A 20,494-nucleotide genomic window follows, 5' to 3' on the forward strand; every position below is an offset into this window, starting at 1 on the left:
GGGGGGGAGGGTGAGAAAACCTGGATTTGTGCTGGAAATGGCCCTACTTGATGATCACTTTAGATAAGCTGTTACCAGCAGGAGAGTGGGGTGGGAGGAAGTTTTGTTTCATGGTCTCTGTGTGTATATAATGTCTTCTGCAGTTTCCACGATATGCTATGCATCCGATGAAGTGAGCTGTAGCTCACGAAAGCTCATGCTCAAATAAACTGGTTAGTCTCTAAGGTGCCACAAGTACTCCTTTTCTTTTTACGAATACAGACTAACACGGCTGTTACTCTGAAAGTATGCTAAGTATGCAGAAGCTAGGAGGCTGAAGAAACTATTACAACAGAAGAACTCATAGAAAACCCAGAAGTTGAAACTCAAAGTTTCTTCTTCCCTATATGGTGTGTGGGTGTGGGTAAGGGTTTTTACATGTTACAAAAAAAAAAAAATCTCTGCTTAGTTACTTTGTGCAATTGCCAAATAACTGGAATGTAAAAGACTAAGACAACTACCGAGTTCAGTATGTATGGTAAATTACATATTAACTCTAACTGTCCGCACAAATCCCTCTAAAATGACAAGATTTTTTGTTTTGTTTTAAAACTATGATGATATAAGCAATTATGTACAAAACACATTCAAAGCTATTTAAAAGCACATTCAAGTATTGGGAAAGATGAAGTTTTCGAGTCCAACTAGCTGACATCATGGTAAATCTAAATATACTACTTTTTTCTCCCCTTAGAGAGAATCTTTGCTGGCTCTTGGAATTTTCTATTAATTTTAACTGACCAACAAGATAAAAGAAAAACGAAAAAGATTAAAACTCTTAACAGCTCCTCTTCCAGCAAAACTGAAGGCAGTTAGTTAACATTTGATTCTGTACAGAATGGAGTTTTAGCACAGCGACATGCAAAAGCCCAGAAATTGTTTATATTGACTCAGGCCCTAAGGATACCAAGTCCCACGGTTTTAACAATCAGTTAAAGCAAATATGACAAGAACTAAATCAATGTTTTTCTTCTCTTTTCCTTTTCTGATATGATGTTCCTTACCAGAAGCAGTAAAATAATTCTTGTACTGACAAGCTTTTCCTGACATGCTGTCAGGTTACATCAATAGATAACAATGGTTGATTGTGAAAGAAAGGATTACATACATTCATTTTCTTACAAAATGACACCATGTAATAATTTTGACATATAATAGTCATATTTTACACAACAGACAAAAGAGCCATACTATTTGTTTATATTTTAACCCAATACCTTCCATCTCAAGTATTATATTCCTCTACTGTTTAAAAACAATCAAAATATCAGTAATGACTCCTCACTCATTCAAACGAAAATTTTCTTTAATTGACTAAAGCTAGATTTTCTGCACATAACTGGAGCAAAGCAAATGTTAAGCTTGATATTATGACAACAGGTAAGCCAGAAGTTAGCCTAGAAGACAGTGTATACCTCATAACTTAAGTAAGAAATTACTGTATGCTTTAACAGAAAATAAAAATACAGTTAGAGCAGATACCTTTTGTTTTTATATAAATTCCTGTTCATAAACATGTACTAACAGAGAGAAGAAACCCAAGTACTGCTATCATTACCCCATTTTAAAAAAAAATCCCTAAAACTTTAATTTGCCGGAAACTACTTACAATGTTAGCAGGTGTTGGTTGATCCTGCTGGGAAAAAAATATGTGGGTTCTATGTGGCTTGTTACCCCATCTGGATATCTGGGAGACAGAATGGGTCTGCAGAAAGAGCACCTAGACTGTGTGCCAAGTAGTTTTAAGGAAGAGAAAGTTCCTCAGTTACTGCACAGGGTGAGTTTCTTCGAGATGTTGGTCTCTGTGGGTGCTCCACTTTAGGTGAATCTGCGCCCCTGTGTCTGTAAGTGGAGATTTTTAATAGCAGTGCCTGATGGGGACTGTGCATGTGCAACCCAATCTCCTGCTGCCTCTGGGGGTTACATAGCGCTTTGTGACCAACCTCCCCTCAGTTCCCTCTCTACCGCAGTCTCTAGTGTGAAAAAAAATCAACTCCAAAGTAGTGGGGAGGAGAGAGGGTAGGAGAGCACACACAGGGACAACTAATCTCAAAGAACCTCACTTGCTGCACAGGGGGAAGTAGCCTTTTCCTCTTCTTTGAGGAGTGTCCCTGTGGGTGCTCCACTTTAGGTAACTGTAGAGAAATGGCCTTTGGTGGAAGGGAGGGTCTTTGGAGTTGTAGTCTTAGCGGATGATAAAACCATAAGTCTGAATAGAGAATCTGATGAGGAGTGCTGCTCTGTGGCATAGTGCTGTGTGAACGTATGGGCTGATGCCCAGGTTGCTGCTTTACAGATGTCCATAATGGGCATATTGTTGAGGAAGGCTATCAAAGCACAGAGTGCTCAAGTGGAGCATGTGCAGGTCCCCAGCGGGGGTTGTAGCTGTTGGTGATAACAAAGGTCTATGCAGTCTGAGAGCCTTTTAAATAGCCTCTGTTTAGATATGGTGTCTCCCTTAGATTGTTCGGTGATGCAAAGAAATAACTTTGGTGATTTTCTGAAAGTCTTTGTCCTCTCAATATAAAATGTTAGTGCTCTTTGGACATCTAGAGCACGCAGTGTTGCTTCTCGTTTATTCCTGTGAGGTTTTGGGAAGAATGATGGGAGATAAACCTGTTAGAGCTGCGGGTCAGCCTATGCATGTCTAATGTGGATTCCAAGGGGGACCAGAGGCCTTGGATTGTGTGGTTGTGCAGGTGTGCCTCCCAACCTAGCAGAGAAGCATCAGTTGGAGCATCATCAATGGAAGGTTCTGTGCAAAGAGAATTCCTGCACAAACATTGTTTGGTTGCGTCCACTAACGTAAAGTTGTTTTTTTTTTTGTTTTTTTTTACTTTGGTTGGCATTATAAAACATTTGTTAATGCTGTGTCTGTGTGGAATATATACTGTCCTGAGCCAGCCTTGCAGGCATCATATGTGCAGTCTGGCATATTTGACACAAATGTCATTGCTGACATGTGGCCTAACAGTTGGAGGCAGGTCCTGGCCGATGTCTGTGGACTGGCTTGCGTTGTGGTGATTAGATTTACTCAAGTGCTAAACCTATGTCAGGGCAGTGAGGCTGTAGCCTCCTGAGAGTCGAGATAGGCCCCAAAGAACTCCAGTTTCTGCACAGGTGTAAGTGTTGATTTTTGTTCATTTATTTGTAGGCCTAGATGTGTGAAGAGAGCTACTGTCTTGAGTAGATTCTAGTAGCTGCGTGGATAGGTGAGGAGTAGATTTCCCCTTCACCCTCACCGTCTTCATCGCTAGATAAAGAAGGAGTTGATCTGGGGATGTGGTAAGTTGGCTTAGTACCGAGTGTGCTGGAGTGAAGTCGGTACTGAGGAGACTAGAAGATCTTTGTGGCAGAGAAACTGCTGCGGTATTGAGAGCATCAGTACCGAGGGCGTTGTCAGCAGTACCGATGCCTTTGCTGCAGTTGATGGTGCCAGGGGTCATAGGCTATGCGCTACAGAGGCAGAAGGTAGTGCCACAGCCTAGTGCTGCATGTTTGAGCGGCTCCAGCAGTACTGAGGGAGGGACTGTAGGTCTTCCTTTCGTGCCTTTTTCCAAGCCAGCCCATTTAGGGTCTTTTGCTCGCACAGTACCCATGATACCGAATGATCCCACTAACTCAGAGGTGGAAGGTCTTGGTGTGGTCGGTACCAATGGGTAAGGCTATGATTTTTGTCATGGATATTTTTAGTAAAAAAGTCAGGGACAGGTCACTGGCACTAAACAAAAACAAACAAAAAAATCACAGACTTGTCCCGGCCCGTGACCGGTCCCTGACTTTTACTAAAAACATCCCTCACAAAATGGGGAGGGAGGAGGGTCCAGCACCCTGCCCCCACCCTGCAGCAACTGGCAGCTGCAGGGACCCCATTGCTCAGTGGTTGGGAGGGGTACCTGCATGGCTGGAGCTGGGGGTGTGTGTCCCGCTACCGTCCTGTGGGGCTGCAGCTGGAGGGGGGTCCCCCGCCACCTGCAGTGGCCGGGAAGCAGTGAGGGGCCCCTGCCAGCAGCAGAGTCTGGAGAGCTGCAGCTGACCCCCTACCTGCTGAGCAGCTCCAGGGTCAGTTGCTGGGCAGCTGCGGGAGGATCCCCCACCGCCCACAGAGGCTAGGCTGCTGCGGGGTCCCCAATGTCACCGAGGTCACTGGAAGTCATGGATTCCGTGGCTTCCGCGACCTCTGTGACATCATCTTGGCAGACCCCATTGCTAAGGCTAAGTCAGGGAATTCCACATTTTGGCTGATTCCCAGGGAGGGGAGGTCAGAGCCTGCTTCTGTGTCACCTTCTTGGAAGGGTGCTCCTCCCACAGAGAGGGTGAAGGGGAATCTCTCTCAGATGCCACTGTGGGAAACTGTTGCCCAGGAGGGGCCCGTGATCCCAGATCGGATGCGGGGCACAAAGACTTCTCCACCATGAGAAGTTTTAGCTGTATGTCTCCCGCCTTCCTGGCGCAGACTTTCAAGCTGTGGCAGCGGGAGCACTTCTGAGGTATGTGTGTCTCACCGAGGCAGCGGACCCACTGAGTGTCCATCACATACCACGACTGAGGAGCAGCAAGTGAGGTAATGTTTAAAACCCGGGGAGCCGGGCATGCCCCTCAGAGTAGGGTTTCTCCTGTGAAGAAGGTAACTATACTACACTATGGGGTAACTGAAACTTAAATGCCTAAGTGAAAAAAAAGGTTTTTTATTTTTTCTTAAAAAACAAAAACCAAAAACAAGGAAGACTAATTAAACTATTGATTAACTAACTAGCATTCTAAAGTTAAAACTAGAGAAAGACAAAGTACAGAGGCACTTCTAAGTGCTCCATCTCAAGCCGAAGGCAGTAGAAAAGGCACTGAGGGGGGGTTGGTCGCACAGCACTATGTAACCGCCATAGGTGGCATGAGACAAGGACAGCGCATATGCAAACCACCCACGCTCTGCTACTAGAAACCTCTGATTACAAGCGCCAGGGCACAGATTCACCTAAAGTGGAGCATGCACAGGGACACTCCTTGAAGAAGTACCCTGTGAACATAAAAGGCTAGAGCTGAGATTTGATTTTGGTTAAGAACACCAAACTCTAATAAGGGGTTCAATTTGACTCTACATAATGTGCAGACTTTGTTTTAGAACAGACTAGAAATAACACCTGTTCCTTTTGCCATCACTGTCCCCAGAAGAACCAGTTATACAAGAAACTGCATTTAATAATTCTGGGGGAATTGTGCACCAAAAAATTAAAAATTCTGCACACAATATTTTAAAATTCTGAAAAATTCTGCATATTTTATTATCAAAATATCACAATATAATCACTCTAGTTTCAATTATTTTGGTAATTTATCTCAAAACAAGTATGTCAACAATATAGACAACAGCAAAAAAGATTCCCCAGGAAAAGAGAGTTAAAGAAGCCCTTACAACCCAGTTCCAGTTGGGGAGTACTGAAGGTGGCTGCATGGGGCCCCCAGAGCCCGGACACCTGCTCCCTCCCGCCCAGAGTGCGGACACCCACACCCCTCTTCCCCCAGAGCCCACTGTGTGTGCCGCCAGAGCCCAGTCACCTGCACCCTCTCCCCTCAGAGCCAAGCCGTGGGCACTGCCCAGCCCAGCCGTAGGGCAACCCCTTCCCCCTAGAGCCCAGCCAGAGGGAACCCCCCCAACCCAGACACCTGCCCCCGTGCACCAGAGCTCAGACACCCGCACCCCTCTTCCCCCAGAGTCCAGCCACAAGGCATCCCCAGAGCCAAGACACCCACACCCCCTCTCCCCCCAGAGCCCAGCCATGAGCACCCCCAAGCCAAGACACCCGCACCCCTTCTCCTCAGAGCCCAAGCACCTGCACCCCTTCTCCCCACAGAGCCTATCTGCAGGGCACCCCCCTGGTCCAGACACCTGCACCCCCAGAGCCTTTACTCCCCCCAGTTTATTTACTGTCTTGCCAGGGAACGTGGTGTGGTACGGCCCTGCCCATCCTCACCCTTTGCCAGAGCTGGGTTCCCAGGCTCTCTCCCGTCCCCAGGAGAATGAGGATTAAGCTGGGCAGCCACAGCGTGCAGCCTCCATCCCCACTAGGCTGGGTACTCCACTCACTGGGCTCTGCAGAGTCCAGCAGCCCCTAGTGGCAGCCAGCAGCCCCAATTCTGCAGGAGAAATATCGAATTCTGTGCAAATTCTGCATTGTGCAGTGGCACAGAATTCCCACAGGAGTAATTTTAGGTTTAGAAACTTATTTACTGGAAGCTTTACACAGTGATAGGAAAAATCAGAAAGCAAGAGATACATAAGATTTGACTTTAATCAGACTTGAGTTAGGAAAGGCCATGAAAAAGTTGAGAATCTTCTGTTTATTCCTCCACCACTTAATTCTATTTCTTAAAAGGAGAAGGAGGAACAGAAGCCTGGCCATCACACTTTCATATCTCCCCTGCTTTGCCCTGAAGGTCTAATGCTTGAAGCTTCTACTGCAAGTGCATTAATCTGACCCACTGCATCTGTGCAATACTGTTGCTGATCTCCTGATCTTTAATAGCCTCCATAGTTCGATATAATTTAGCTGTAATTTTACAACATGCAAAGCTCAGTCTAAGTCAGTGATCAATCTTGGGCTATAAATCAATTGCCTGACCATGACAAAACTTCATATTTTGTTTAATTTGTTCAATTTACTTCTATGCCAGAGTGGTGATTTCTAGTTTTGGAAGGCTGAAACGTCAAACCGTTTCTTTGCACATCTTTACTGGACTGATAAAGTATAAACCACTGTTTGCTTGTGCATGGACCAGAGATCAGGGCTTCTGTATTAAAAGGGAGCACAACAAATACAAGCAGAACTATTAAGCTCTTATTCTGGGCTTCCAGTTTCTATTAAAAAAAAATCCTACACACAAACCCAAAACACACCATCATCACCGTCTTCTGATGATTTTCACATTCCACTTTACCAAATGGTAGCACTTACAGGACAAGCAGCAGCATATAGACAGAAAGCAAAATTACAGCACTACATCCACTTGAGGAATTCAGTTCAACAAAGCATTGGATTTTAAGGTCACATGCATTTTAGTTTTTAATGCAGCCAGATTTCACTGGCTGGTACTGCTCCAATCCAGTTCTGAGGTAATGGGCAGGGATGACCAAGGAATGGAGATGTAATGGTCCCAGTGTGGTAGAGGTGGCTTTTTTCTGGAACCTTCCAGCCTGATGTTTTAATACACTAGAACATGGTATTAATTGACCTGAGGTTTCCACCAACGGCTTGGTTTTGCCACACATAGCAGATGTGTGCACTTTAGATTTTTTTTTTTGCACTTAGCATAAGGTCATATGTGGTACAGCCTGAGATTTCAGTAACTTGTGCAGAACTAAAGTGAAGTGATTGAGGAATTTGAGGTGAAAAACTGTACTTTTTAAAAGGTCAAAAACAACATGGGACAAAGATAATTTTTTCAAACTCAGTTTCATATTATGTACAGTCAAAGGCTAAGTATGATTAAATTAATAAAGCTTTAACATGCATACTTGTTTACTATCTCATATACATCTCAAAATGTGAAGTCATGATTTTTAAAAATAAAATAAAATTATAGAATCCATGACAAACAATCATACTTAATTTGGTCTGCCAATTTGCCACATTCTATACTCACCCATGTAAAAAGAAAATCACCAGCAGCTGCCATTACCTACTATTCGCTTAACATTCAACGTATAAGCACCTATCACCTTGAATTCCAAGCACCATAGGTCTGAAGAATTTGCTAATGGAAAACTAGTCAGTTACTTGTAGCCCTGGAACATGAAGACATGCTAGGGTGTAAGCTTTAACATCAACCATTTGAGCAATGTTAAAGGCATTCCCTTGTATTGGCCAGACTTTTAAAACGTACTAGTTAGCCCAATTTAGATAACACATGCTCAAATCACATCTTTAAATCCTAGTCTAGACAAGTCTTTAGAAAACTTGCTTTGATTATACTTATATACGAAAAAAACCCTCTAAGTTTGCATTAAGATTACTTTAATAGCTTTTAGTTGTCTTAATATCCTTCAGTGGAATATGCTAGTTTCTTAAAACCGATATGGTGGCTATCACATGTGGTTCAAAACCTCAGTTCACTACCCTGTCACCTTTGTTAGGAGAGTCGTGATGTGGAAATGTGATATGCACTAACATTACTTTGATTTTCGATCTGTCCGAGAAAGATGGGATATTATAGGCTGGCATGAAAGCTAGCCTTACGAGTGTTCTAGAAGGAAAAGGCAACATAATGAAATCTCAATCATTTCCATTAATGGCAGCAGGAATCACAGATTCTTGACTGTAAAGTGAGCATGCTTTTTTTTCTTTTTTTTAAATGTAGTAAAAGGGACATTAGATTTGTGTACAAACCTCAAAGCTACAGTTTTTTTACCTGTACCCTGCTCTTTATTGAGTTTTACTCTTTTAATTAAAAACGTAGCCTTAAGGAAAGAAAGTGCCTTCCTCTTAGATTAATATTTATCTAATTTCCTTGTAATCTGCTGATAGTTCATTCCATGCCTAGCAGCTGTGATGTAGTTTTTGGGTTCAATGTGACTTTTTTAAAAACACTTTTAAACTACAGTCTGACATTCTGCTTGTTTTTGTCAGTTTCAAGTTCCCAAGCAACAGAAGTACTTACCTTAAATTTTCTAATTCCTGTTTTCTCAGAGGTGAAGAAGGTGGAGCTGGAATGAATTTATCTCCTTCATGACTTTTACTGCTGAAATGAAGACAGCCTGTTAATTGCGAGCAGTGACCTTCAAGCCTTTAACAAAAAAAGGAATGTAAATGCAATAACGACGGACACTAATCCCCCCCCCATCCCCCCTGCTTTTTTTTTTTTTTTTTTTTTTTTTTTAAAAAAAGCAAGAATCCTCCATGTTGAAATGGAAAAAGCTGAACAAAGAAGCAAAAGTGAGGGCTGGCAATACTTCAAGCACTGGTATCATTAACAATTTCAATTTTGGGGGGAGGCAGTGACAACCTTTTACCAACAAAAGAAAAAAAAAAAACACCAACACTACCGTATGCAGTTTTAAGCTATTTTTAGAATTCTATAGGAGAAACGACTAAATCTGGTAGATGCAGATTGTGTTGGGTTTGTATTAGAGATAGCTTCCTTCCTTTTAACTTAGGGGAAGGACAGGAAGAGGCCCAGTACAATTTGAATTTTTTAGCAATGTATGGTCAAATTAGAGGAATTCTTTATCATAAATATATATACACACACACCCCCACAAACCACACCAAGAATCCACTTATTTTTCAGTTAGTAATATTCTAATGTGAAACCTGAAATATACACATATATTTGGACAATTCAAGACGTACTTCTCTCTCAAAACTTGTATTTTCACCATTTCTTTTTCTTGAACACAAATTTTGAAAGTTGAAAGCTTTCCTTCCATCTTTGGCAGCAAACACTAATTTCTGCACTGGCAAACGTGGAACTGCAGTTTACAATAAGCTGAAAAACAGCTTCCTTCTGAGGTGGGGAAAGACTACACTTGCATTTCGGCAGAAAAAACAACACAATTTGGATACGACAGACCAAGGTTTTAGTCTGGATTTTTTTTTTTATTTTCGCCCACTTCACAAAACAGTGAGAAATTTTTCACCCAAGTCTAGTACTGCTTCATCTCTGCTTACCACAAGCACTACCTCATACATGTATAGATGAATGAGGTTATTCCAGTGCAAACTTCGGACCAAACATCAAGAGAAGTATAGAAGTAAAGGAAACCTTACCTAAAGTTGTAGAACACACACACAAAACCACCCCCTTTTCACCAGGGGAATGTCTGTTACAAGGTCCAGAGTGTACAATATTTTCAGGAGAATGTCACCATCTTGGTTCTTCTATTGTCCCTACCCCCTACCTCCAAACAGACAAGGTTCCTAGCTGAGAGGAATGGATGAAAATCCTTTCAGAACTTGGCAGCATGAATTCAGGAAGAGAATACTCAGTTATTGGACTTCTGGGGGGCAACAATGTTCCTTGGGAGGTATAGTGAAAATGTTAGTTATAGAAGCCTATGCTTTTGAAGTCATATGACAGTAAGAAATCCTCTTCTACAATGCACATTTTCTCTTCATCACTCCTGTTAAGGAAAAGGGACGCACCAGGAATGATTCACTAAGAAAAAATCACAAGTTGTGGACTGTGGTCATGAAGGATTTCTAAGGAAAGATGGTGGGGAAAAAATACTCCCAATAGCAAGAAAAAAGAAAATGAAAAGAAGTTTCCTTTAAATACCCGACATAGACTGAATTCCTTAACTGTTAAAGGGATAAATGGGGTTTCTGCACTTTCAGTACTATATATTGGAACTTGGGTATAACAAAATGCAACTTTCTATTATTTTCCTTAAACGAACTAAGGCCTCCAGTATTACCTGTTTTTTTTCCCCCAAAGCTGGTGTTCTAAACATTTTCTCCGAGGACTGTGTCCATGAAAGTGAGGGACTCACCGGCATTACACCAGGCACAGTGAAGGCAGGAACCAAGAAAAGTTCTCTACATAATTTTGTTAATGCTCTTCTCCAACACCCCTGATTTTATATGGAAATCCAACCTCCATCCCCCACCTCAGAAATAAGCATAATATTGCATACAGCACCCAAAGAGTGCTTTGTCTGTGTACCAAATCGGAGGCCAGGGCAGATGTTTAGAACTGAAGTATAAGACACTAAGGGCTTGTCTACACTTAAAATGCTACAGCAGCATAGCTGCCTCTGCTGCAGCTGTGCTGCTGTAGTGTGCCAGTGGAGACTCTCTGCAGTGATGGAAGGGGTTCTGTAGTTAGTTGCTCTAGTGAGTGTCTACACTGAAGCACTTCAGTGGCACAGCTGCACTGTTAGTCTGTAGACAGTCGTCACTGTAGTTAGTCCACCTCCCTGAGAGGTGGTAGCTAGGTCGACAAACTCTCCCATTGACCTAGTGCTCTTTACACTGGGGGTTAAGTCAGCATAGCTACACCTGTCACCAGTGTGAATTTTTCACACCCCTGAGAGACGTAGCTATTCTAATGTGAGTGTTCAGCATAGACCAGTCCTGTGAATTACAGAAGTATGTGCACCCCCAGGGTGACTGGGAAAACAAAAACCACCGTCAACACATTTAGTATTTGTAAAACATAAGTAAAAAGACAGTGAAAACATTCATAAAAATCAATTTAATTGCTGAAGGGTAGTTTTTGTTTTGTTTTGAAAGAAAATAAGTAAGTGTTTGATGGTGGAAGTCCAATCACTAATTTTAACTCAGGTTTGCTTAGCAGTACTTAAAACTGCTACCAGTGTAACAGAATGACTTTGCATGTGTTTGAGATCACCTTTTACGTTTTCTATTTTTCTACCTGTCAAACTACAGGACAGGCAATAGGCACAGAAATCTCACTCAGATGCTGTGGATGAAAAAAAAAAGTTTTTTAAATAACTGAAATATCTACTATTGTATTTACCTGCATGCTTCACTGCTTTCATTGTTCTCTGCGTTTCCTCCCAACTGGTTATTAGTTTTAGATCCATTTTCCTGCTTTGGCTCCTGCTGATCTTCCGGCAGCAACAGCAAGGCATTTCTTAGACAAATCGCTGCAAACTCCATACTGGCTACAGGGATAGCTGAGGACTGCCCATCACTTGAAAGATGGAGGTTAACTAGTAACTATTATTGCTACTTCATTCAAAAAATATAATGCTCTAGAAAAAGTGAGTTCAGGAAGACACAGAACAACTTTGTCCTATGGACCAGTGGAAGATTAATTTCATGCTTTAATAAGTTATATTTAAATATTTATTTTATGCACTCAACAAAATGATTATATCCTAATTTAGAGCTCCATCCATGGAAGTCCCATACATTCCAACAGGAACTCCCTAAATAGAGTGCTGGTAAAATCAGATCCTTTGGATACAAAATCCTGGGGCACTTTTTCCTTTTTGTTTGTACACTTCGGCTTGTAGAGAACTAAACACAGCATCAGTGCACATACAAGAAAACAAGATGTGCAGGAACAACATAATACGTGCACACATTCTGTTGTGAAGCCTGAAGACAAAGCCAATACATTCTACCACTTAGAAGTACAGGCAATTCACATATAATCTTACTTCAAGTGTTATGGCTCTTATAAGATGAGATACTTTAGCTAACAAGTAATAAAACTTTGTACATCTTATCTATTAAGCTACTTTTTAGGATAGGGTTTTTGTGATAATTTCCCTTTCTATAAACAATTTAACATGCAGCTAGGTGGAAAACATGAATTCTAGAGAGAGATTAAATTAGGAAATGGCCAGCTAAAACTTGAGCTTCATTAAACACATAAATAAGCCTTCTGTTGCCCATCCAACACTAGACACCCACTAAGACCCCAAGCCTGTAAACATTTCAACACATGAGTAACTTTAAACATATGTGTAGTCCCATATAAATCAATGGGAATATTCACATGAATAAAGTTATTCACGTTTAAAGACAGGGAAGTTTAGAATATTTTTTTCCTGGTAAACAGCCATACACCCTTTACAGAGATGAGTAGAAAGTAACAGAGTACAGAAAAATTGCATACTTACTTATAAACAACATTCTGTATTGATTGTGAGGCAAGGACTATTTTACGGTGATAGCCTTGACCTACAATAGATTGTACTATTCCTTTTTTGCTTGGAAGACCTTTAGTTTCTTGTTCTGATGTCTAAAAGAAGAAGGATTGAAAATATCAGTGAGGCTGAACAGGTGATCTTCTTGACATAAAAGCTGCAGGGCTGAGAAAACAAAACATTACATGTACATTACTGAACCCAGCTAACCTGCATTAATTTGGAATTCGCCTGGAGATGGTAGAACACCCCAGAAAGTTTTACTGTCATCCAAATATCATGAAGGATAAGGAACTTTTAATTTGTCCTCACAATGCAGTTTTACTATAACCCCAACTAACTTGAAGCTTCAGGGATTATTTTTGATAATTTGTTCAATAGTCTATTGACCTAGTTTTTCCTCTATTATAAAAAAAAAAAAAAAAAAGACAATGAACCAAGTCATTTTCAAAAATAGTCAAATTTAGAATTGCTAGGACATTAAAATTTTTTACATAATATGAAGCTAAATAATATAAACTACCAATATTTATATTCTGACCTCACTCCCACCTTATTTTTTTCATTTGTTGTCCCCCATATTCAATAGATGCATGGGTCCAGTGGTTCTTCTCCCTGAACTCAGGCCTTTAGTTTTGGGTGGGCCTACAGCCACCCATCCCAAGTACTTCAAATAGCACAAACTTTCCAACTTCTGCAACAAACAAAGGTGGGGTCTTACAGACACGTCTCTTTCGCTACACAACCCTAATATATCCTCAGATCAGGTCCATCCTGTGCCCTGAATGAAGCAGGGATCCTGGGCAAAATTTAGGATATAATCGTGTAATTAAAGACTATTATAACATATATGCACAAGGGATCTGAATTAAGATTCCACAGGCAATCTTAATCCTCACATTTTGTATCTTTTGAGCGTTTGACTTTGCAACCTTAACTTTATATAGTTTTGTATGTTTAATTTCCTAGGTATTAAAAAAACCAAAAAACCTAAAACCCAGAAAGTCCATCATGTGAAAGCATCTTGATCTTTCAGGGGTCATCAAGAAGATGTGACATATGCTTTTGCAGTGCGTTTCACAAGTATTTGCTGACAGCAGAGGAACGTCAAGACTCAGCAACCTTGGGTTCAATTCCAGGTTCGGGGGAAGGGGAGAGAAGTGTGCTCTTCTAGGTATAGACCCTTCACTTCCTGATCCCCTCAAGCCAGACTCCTCCTACTTGTGTCCCCTCTGACCTGTCCCTGTGTCAGTCGCATACAAGTTTCTTCCCCAAACCCAGTTTCTAATCCCAGTTCCAGTCCTAGTCTCCTCCTTTCCATGTCCAAATCCCAATCTTTCTCCCCACACCCCCTGTAAAATCGAAGGCTCCCAGTGCCAGTCTTCCTTTCCAAGCTCCTTTTCCCCAGTCTCCTTGCCCAGCCAGTCCCAGTATCTTCTCCCTTCCAGCTCTTGTCCCCTCTGCATTTCAGTCAAGCTGCTGCTCCTGCTTCATACTGCCTGGTCACCAGCAGGGGGAATATTGAGAGCACAAGAGAGAGTCTCCCTGTTTAATTCCAGTGCCTAATGCCACAGCAGCCAGAAGCAGCAACTGCAGGGAAAGTCCAGTTCAGCCTCTGCAATCCCAGGCTGGAGTATGCTCAGTGCAGACAGAATCTGTGGAAAATTTGGCTGCCAGATACTAACAATATTTTTATGGAGCATTTGCTAGCAGATTTTTTTCCGTCTTATACTTTGGCCAAATTTGGGAAGACTTCCATGGGAAAAGCAAAAGCCACATCCCTGACACGAATGCAGCTCCCCTGGCCAAATTTCAAGACCTGGCTCCAAAGCAGGCATTATAGCTTTTCAGCTAAATGGTTGTAAGAATTTTTAACATGGGAAAATTTCCTTTTGCTTTAAACAGCTAAACCATTTTTGCTGAAAGTTTCAGAAAGATTCATTGTGAGGTAGACACCCAGCATGGACAATTTCAGCCTACACAGTTTAAGTTTGGCAAAGTTATAAGCCAAACAAGGTCTTCTACTGAGAAGAGCCAGGAAACCTCAATTATAGCAGCAGTTACCAGCTCCATCTATGATAAAATAAAAGTACGTTTCTAGCCCTCAACAATTGTGAAGAAAAGCATGAAAACGTGATCCAACACAATGACATCTGCCTGAGCTTGCAGAGAGCATAAAGCAGTAGCTTTAACAGATATGAACTGCCCCTGTATCTCAATGGGGTGTTAACTCCCAATCTCGGCAAACATCCCCCCACCAAACTTGACATCATCCCAACATGGGTCTGTGTAGCAGAAGGAGAATAATGCAGTCGGCTTAGCCCACGCACTAAAATAAATACTACAGGTTCTGGAGAAAGAACTGGGGGCCCTCCTACTGCCACCCTTGCTTCTCTTGGAGAAAGCTGCGGGAGACCATCCCGTGGGCTGCTGGTGCACTCCAGGAGAAGAGAAGAGGATCTGCTGTCCCTGCTGCTACCATTTCAAGTGGGATGCAAGGCCATAGCATAGGGGCAGAGCCATGTCCCATGATGTGGTTGGTGTGCATAGAATCAGGGCCAGATTAAGGCAGGCCATGGGCCTGAGAATTTCTTGTGACATCACTGTTACTTAATATTTCTTTCATGGTAATGTCCAAGTCCTGTATCAGGATTAGGGCCCCACTGGGCTAGGAGCTTTACAGACAGATGTAAATATGGTCCCAATCCCAAAAGTCTTACAATCCAAAGGCAGAAACATAAAATGTGTGGGAGAGGCACCATACATAACATTTTCTATATTTGTAAGCCTCGCTATTAAGTACTGGCTGGTTTCTTGTAGGCAACATGAGAGGAGCAGGTCTTGAGAGGGAATTAAAGGAGGAGAGAGAGTAGAGCAGGGGTTCTCAAACTGGGGGTCGTAAGGTTATTGCATGGGGGGGTCCTGGGCAGTCAGACTCCACCCCCAAACCCTGCTTCGCCTCCAGCATTTATAATAAATGTTAAACATAAAAATAGTGTTTTTAATTTATAAAGGGGGCCACATTCAGAGGCTTGCTGTGTAAAATGGGTCACAAGTCTGAAAATCACTGGAGTAGAGGAACCTTACAGAGCAATTCAAGGATAGCATGGGTGAAAACATGAAAGCGTTTGTAGGAGCAAATACATGAGCAGAAGTGCATGCAATAAAGAACAAAACTACATAAAAACAGGGATGGGAAGAGTTGTGTAAGGCATTGAAAGTCAAAAAGAACAAGAAATTTCAACTTGATACTGTGAGAGAAGAAGAGTTTCCAGTGGAGGGATTCAAAGAGAGGAGGATGGGATCAGAACGAAGAGCAGAGATGATGCATTTTTGTACAGACTGGATAGAGTGGCCCAGATTTCAGAGAAGCTAGAGAGAAAAAGGGTGCAGTAATTGAGATAGGAAATTATGAAAGCCTGCAGTGAGTTTTGGATGTGTGAAAAGAAAGGAAAAAGGTCACATACCAGGATTCTACATATACCACTGTATGGCTTGTTGCTTATATCCTGTTTAGATTCCTATCACATGCAGTCCATACCCCTACTTTGAGAAAATATTTATATTAGATAGGACTTGTTTTTTGTTTATCCTAAGGGATACAAACCAACCCTCATGAACCAGAACAAATGCCAACCACTAAATGACACTGGTCAGAATTCTGCCCACCTTCTTTTAAAGCACCTAGTACTGGTTACTATCAGAGACAGGACATTGGACTAGAGGGACTGACACAGTAAGACAATTTGTAGGATTTAGATACCAGCATATTCAGCAGTAAATAAATACAGGTCACAAGAAGCCAGCTAACACATTTGTGTCTGCAAATGTAACAATATACTTGCACTCAAATCATACATATTGGCATATGGATGTGGGATGTGTGGAGGGGGAATTTCCACTGAGACTGGGAGAAGGGAGTGGGAGAGAAGAGAAAGAAATCCACCCCACTGCCACAGAGCAGCAGCAGTTATACTGTAACTGCTAGCAACGGTTTGCATGGATATTTATGCTCCCACAAGAGAACTGGCCAGCAGTTCCACTTAACCTTACTACTTCCCATCCCCAAAACTCCTTGCACTGGGAGCCCCAGCAGAGCAGAACTCCACAGGACAGAGAAGGATGTACAGCCCATGCAAGACTTTTAAATCCTGTGATTCTCCTTTTCACAGTACAACTACCCCACAGTACAACTTAGTTCTACTGGGTCAAGGAACAATATGGCCTGAAGAGGGAGTAAAATTTTGCTATCAGTGTGAAAGCACAATGGGAAGGTTAGGTCCCATTAAGTACCTAAGAATAGTGGGGTGAATGAGACGGCATGATAAGGTAAGTTTGAGTTTTCACCATGGAGAAGTAGCATGTTGTATCTTATTAACGGGTGAAGCCACACTGCAAACTACCGCTGATTCATTCCTTATCTTTATTTTTAGCCCCAAAATAAAGTCAGTACAAAATCAAATCTAAGCCATGCAGAGACTTGGGAGACAACTCTGCTTCAGAGCATGTTAAAAATGTCTACCAAGTATTGTAATGAGTTAAATATGGTCTAAATGCATTAATGTCATATAAATTTGCCAGGAGAAAGCATGCTTCACTAGTCTCATATACAAAGCCTATAACTTTAGTGAGGAATTCTTCTAACATCCACTTACATATTTTCCTGTTATCCCTTACTAATATTCTAAAATAGCTACCACGACATTTTTTGACCTTACGACAAGTGAGTTAACCTCCAGACCTTAATTTCCGCTTCTATAAAATGGAGACAGTGCTTATCCACCTTTGTAAAGCAGGTAGATATCTTCATATTAAAAGAATCTGATATAAATTCACAATAGTATATTATCTGCATAACTAAATATTGAAGAAGCAGGCCTGTAACATGTACAGTAGAACTCAAGGAATATTTCTTCTTTTCAAAAGGATACTGGTTTTTAGAAGTGGTGTGTGATCAGATGGCTTCTGAAGCAGACTTACTTACCCCCTTGTTGGCAGCAATGCAGCATTCTGCTAGTCTCAACCAGAGGCGTGGGTTTGAGTGGTAAACTTGGACAGCTTCTATCAAGCATTCAAAAGCAGCTAGGGGCCTCCCAATATGTAAAAGCTGAATTCCACAGTTGTATAGCAATTCATACCGTTTATTAGTCAACAACGTACACATAGGTCTCCCTGAAAATTTCTTGCCTGTGAGAGAGAGGTTAGATAATATTGGGTATCCAGTTTAAGAGGGCAGAAATGAAAGAACACTGCTGGAAAAATAATTGCATCATGTAAACATTCACTAATTTCCCTCTGTAAATAAATTCCTCCCACCTTAGAGTTGACCTCAGAACAAAAAAATGCACCTTAGTCAGAGTATAGACTGTTTTAATCTTATTAACTAACTATGCTGATTACTCAATATATTAGATATGAAATATCATACAACTCCAAAGTCATCTAAATGCCCTTGGCTTCTTCATTATTCTCAATTTTTATAAAATTTGTAACAAATTAGTTCCACTTTTTAAAAGTACTTGTTTTACTATTTTAATATCATCATAAACAGCCTCTCCCTTTTTATTGACATTACGGTCTATACCACCATAATACACACTTATAAGAATTAACAAGCAACACTGAGAACTAGTTGTCAAATTGGTAAAGTGTGGATTTAACATAAAATGAAATATATGACTTGATGCAAGATTTCTGGTTGAAAAAAAAAAAAAAAACCAAAACAAACTCATACTAACAGACTGAGTTACAATTAAGAAATACAGTATCATGAATCATTTAAAATCAGGCTTTAAAAAAAAAAAAAAAAAAAAACTGATTATATCAAAGTCGGCGTCAGATAAACATAATGAAATCAGACTAATTGTAGGTGAAAATTCACACAAACCTGGACAGTTCACTAACAAAAAAGGTTGAGAAGTTTGTATTTAAGACAAAAACACAGTTAAAATGATTTTTAAGGCAGCAAATGAGAGAGAGAGAGAGAGAGAGAGAGACTTTCAAACCTTGATGACTCAATCCAAGTCAGCAAGATCATGAGTAATGGTTTTAATGATGTACAATAGGGCAGGAAAACTGTGTTTATTTCAGACCCTCTTGACTGACAATCAAATAGTGTAAACAAATGTAGAAATAATTACCAAAGCTTCCAACATGCTGAAGCAAGCAAGAAAATGACACACCTTTCATCATCATCTATTTCTGACAGCAGGCAGCTATATTCTGAAATCAAGTACACTCAAAACTCCCTTCCTTCTTACCCTGTCCCTTGTGGATCACTGAATGGTAATTACTAAAAAAGAAGTACTAATATAAGCTCTCCAGTAACAATGTATTTGAATCAAAACACTCACTTCACCACCACGCTTTGTGTCTGTTACAGGTCTTACCTGGGTCTGTGCTACCTGTTCCTAGTTGTGCACATGCATTATCATTTTCCTGCAGGGCCTTTTTAAAGTAGAAGATTCCTAAATTGTGCTTTCCCATAGCAAAATGAATGCAGCCGAGATTGTTCCAAAACATGCACCTTAAGCATTCACCTGAGAAAACAGCAAAATATAATCAAAAATCAAAACATTTTTATAGCTCAGGACATTATTGTACATTCTTAGCAAGATACTCCTGTGAAGAGCTAAACTAAACATAGTATGATATGATCGATTATGAAGACCAATGAGACAATAAATTAATCACCTACTACTTCTGTGTACCATTTTACTTCCTTTGAACATACAACATTATTTAAATTGATAAGTGGTAAGGGGTTTGGTGAGCTTCTCATGCATCATGTTCTTGAACAGCAGGGTATAAAACCACTTTGGCAGATTTCAATTTACAGCACATTAATCTGAAAGTTCTCTTAGTACTTCATGTGTAAACACTTGCAGTTTTCTGACATATGGCTCCTGTAAGAAGGAAATTCTTACATGACATTATCTGCTCAATGTTTAATAAAATAAGCAAAAACACTAATCCAACTATACAAGCAGAAGAGAAATGAGGGCTTCTCAGATTGAGACTGCACATATATGGTGTTCAGATAATATTGACAATTTAACTTTTGACCTATTTACTTATAAAGGCAGTTTCACAAGGTTACCACTAATAAAAAATAACTTAGTTTCTAAATTAAGCAACTTCATATTTATTTAATTGCATCTATTCAAGTAATCAGAGAACTGTGATATTTCCAGGGCAGATTCCATGACTATTATTCATGTAGCTGCCATTTCTCCAGCAATACCTGCTAGATGAAGAAACATCCTTGTTTTGGCAAGAGGTTTCACAGAACATATTAAGAAGTGTTGCACAAAAACACGGCGAATGAAACTTTATGGAAGAAAGGGCATTTAATAGCTATATTATTTAAATTATAAAACACAAATGTCTTTTCTTGCATTAAACCCATTTTTATCATTTGTATGAACTGGGTTTTCCAAGGTTTTAAGTTACCAATGTTGGCTAAAAGACCATTTTTATGCCTTCCATCTCACTTGAAAGAAGATATAAATATTTACAAGCGCCACAAGATTTGAGCCAACCGCAAACACTCAATGCAAACTTTGAATTCACCCTGCAGCTAGCACCGCGTCTCATATAACGTCTCCCCTGGGCGCAGTATAGAACCTCACACTCACCTTCCATTATGCTTCTAGTTTCTACTGGTCCAAACATAGGCATTCCAAAAAAAATAAAATTAAAAAATTAAAAAAAAAAAAAAAAAAAAAACACCTCACCTCTTCATGTGACAATACTCCTAAATATCTGCTAGGCTGGATTAGTTTTGTTTTAAAACAGACACAAAAACAATTAGGGGCTGGGAGGAAAAGGATATGGAAAATG

General features: G+C 40.7%; 1 protein-coding gene across 6 annotated transcripts in view; it reads right to left on the minus strand.

Moving 5' to 3' along the window:
* CNOT10 (CCR4-NOT transcription complex subunit 10) overlaps nucleotides 1-20,494 on the minus strand; it is a 63,509-nt gene that overhangs the window by 22,524 nt on the left and 20,491 nt on the right. For 4 of the 6 annotated variants that reach the window (XM_043540882.1, XM_007067218.4, XM_043540879.1 and 1 more), the window contains 5 exons: nucleotides 19,042-19,191; nucleotides 17,637-17,839; nucleotides 12,626-12,747; nucleotides 11,512-11,688; nucleotides 8,692-8,772 (listed from right to left, as the gene is read on the minus strand). In XM_043540882.1, coding sequence (XP_043396817.1) covers nucleotides 8,692-8,772; nucleotides 11,512-11,688; nucleotides 12,626-12,747; nucleotides 17,637-17,839; nucleotides 19,042-19,191 — 733 coding nt within the window. The remainder of the gene's footprint in view (nucleotides 1-8,691; nucleotides 8,773-11,511; nucleotides 11,689-12,625; nucleotides 12,748-17,636; nucleotides 17,840-19,041; nucleotides 19,192-20,494) is intronic. The other 2 variants (XM_043540880.1, XM_037890368.2) reach the window with 1 other exon arrangement.

The sequence above is a fragment of the Chelonia mydas genome, chromosome 2, assembly GCF_015237465.2.
Source record: "Chelonia mydas isolate rCheMyd1 chromosome 2, rCheMyd1.pri.v2, whole genome shotgun sequence".
In the NCBI taxonomy this organism is placed as follows: domain Eukaryota; kingdom Metazoa; phylum Chordata; order Testudines; family Cheloniidae; genus Chelonia; species Chelonia mydas.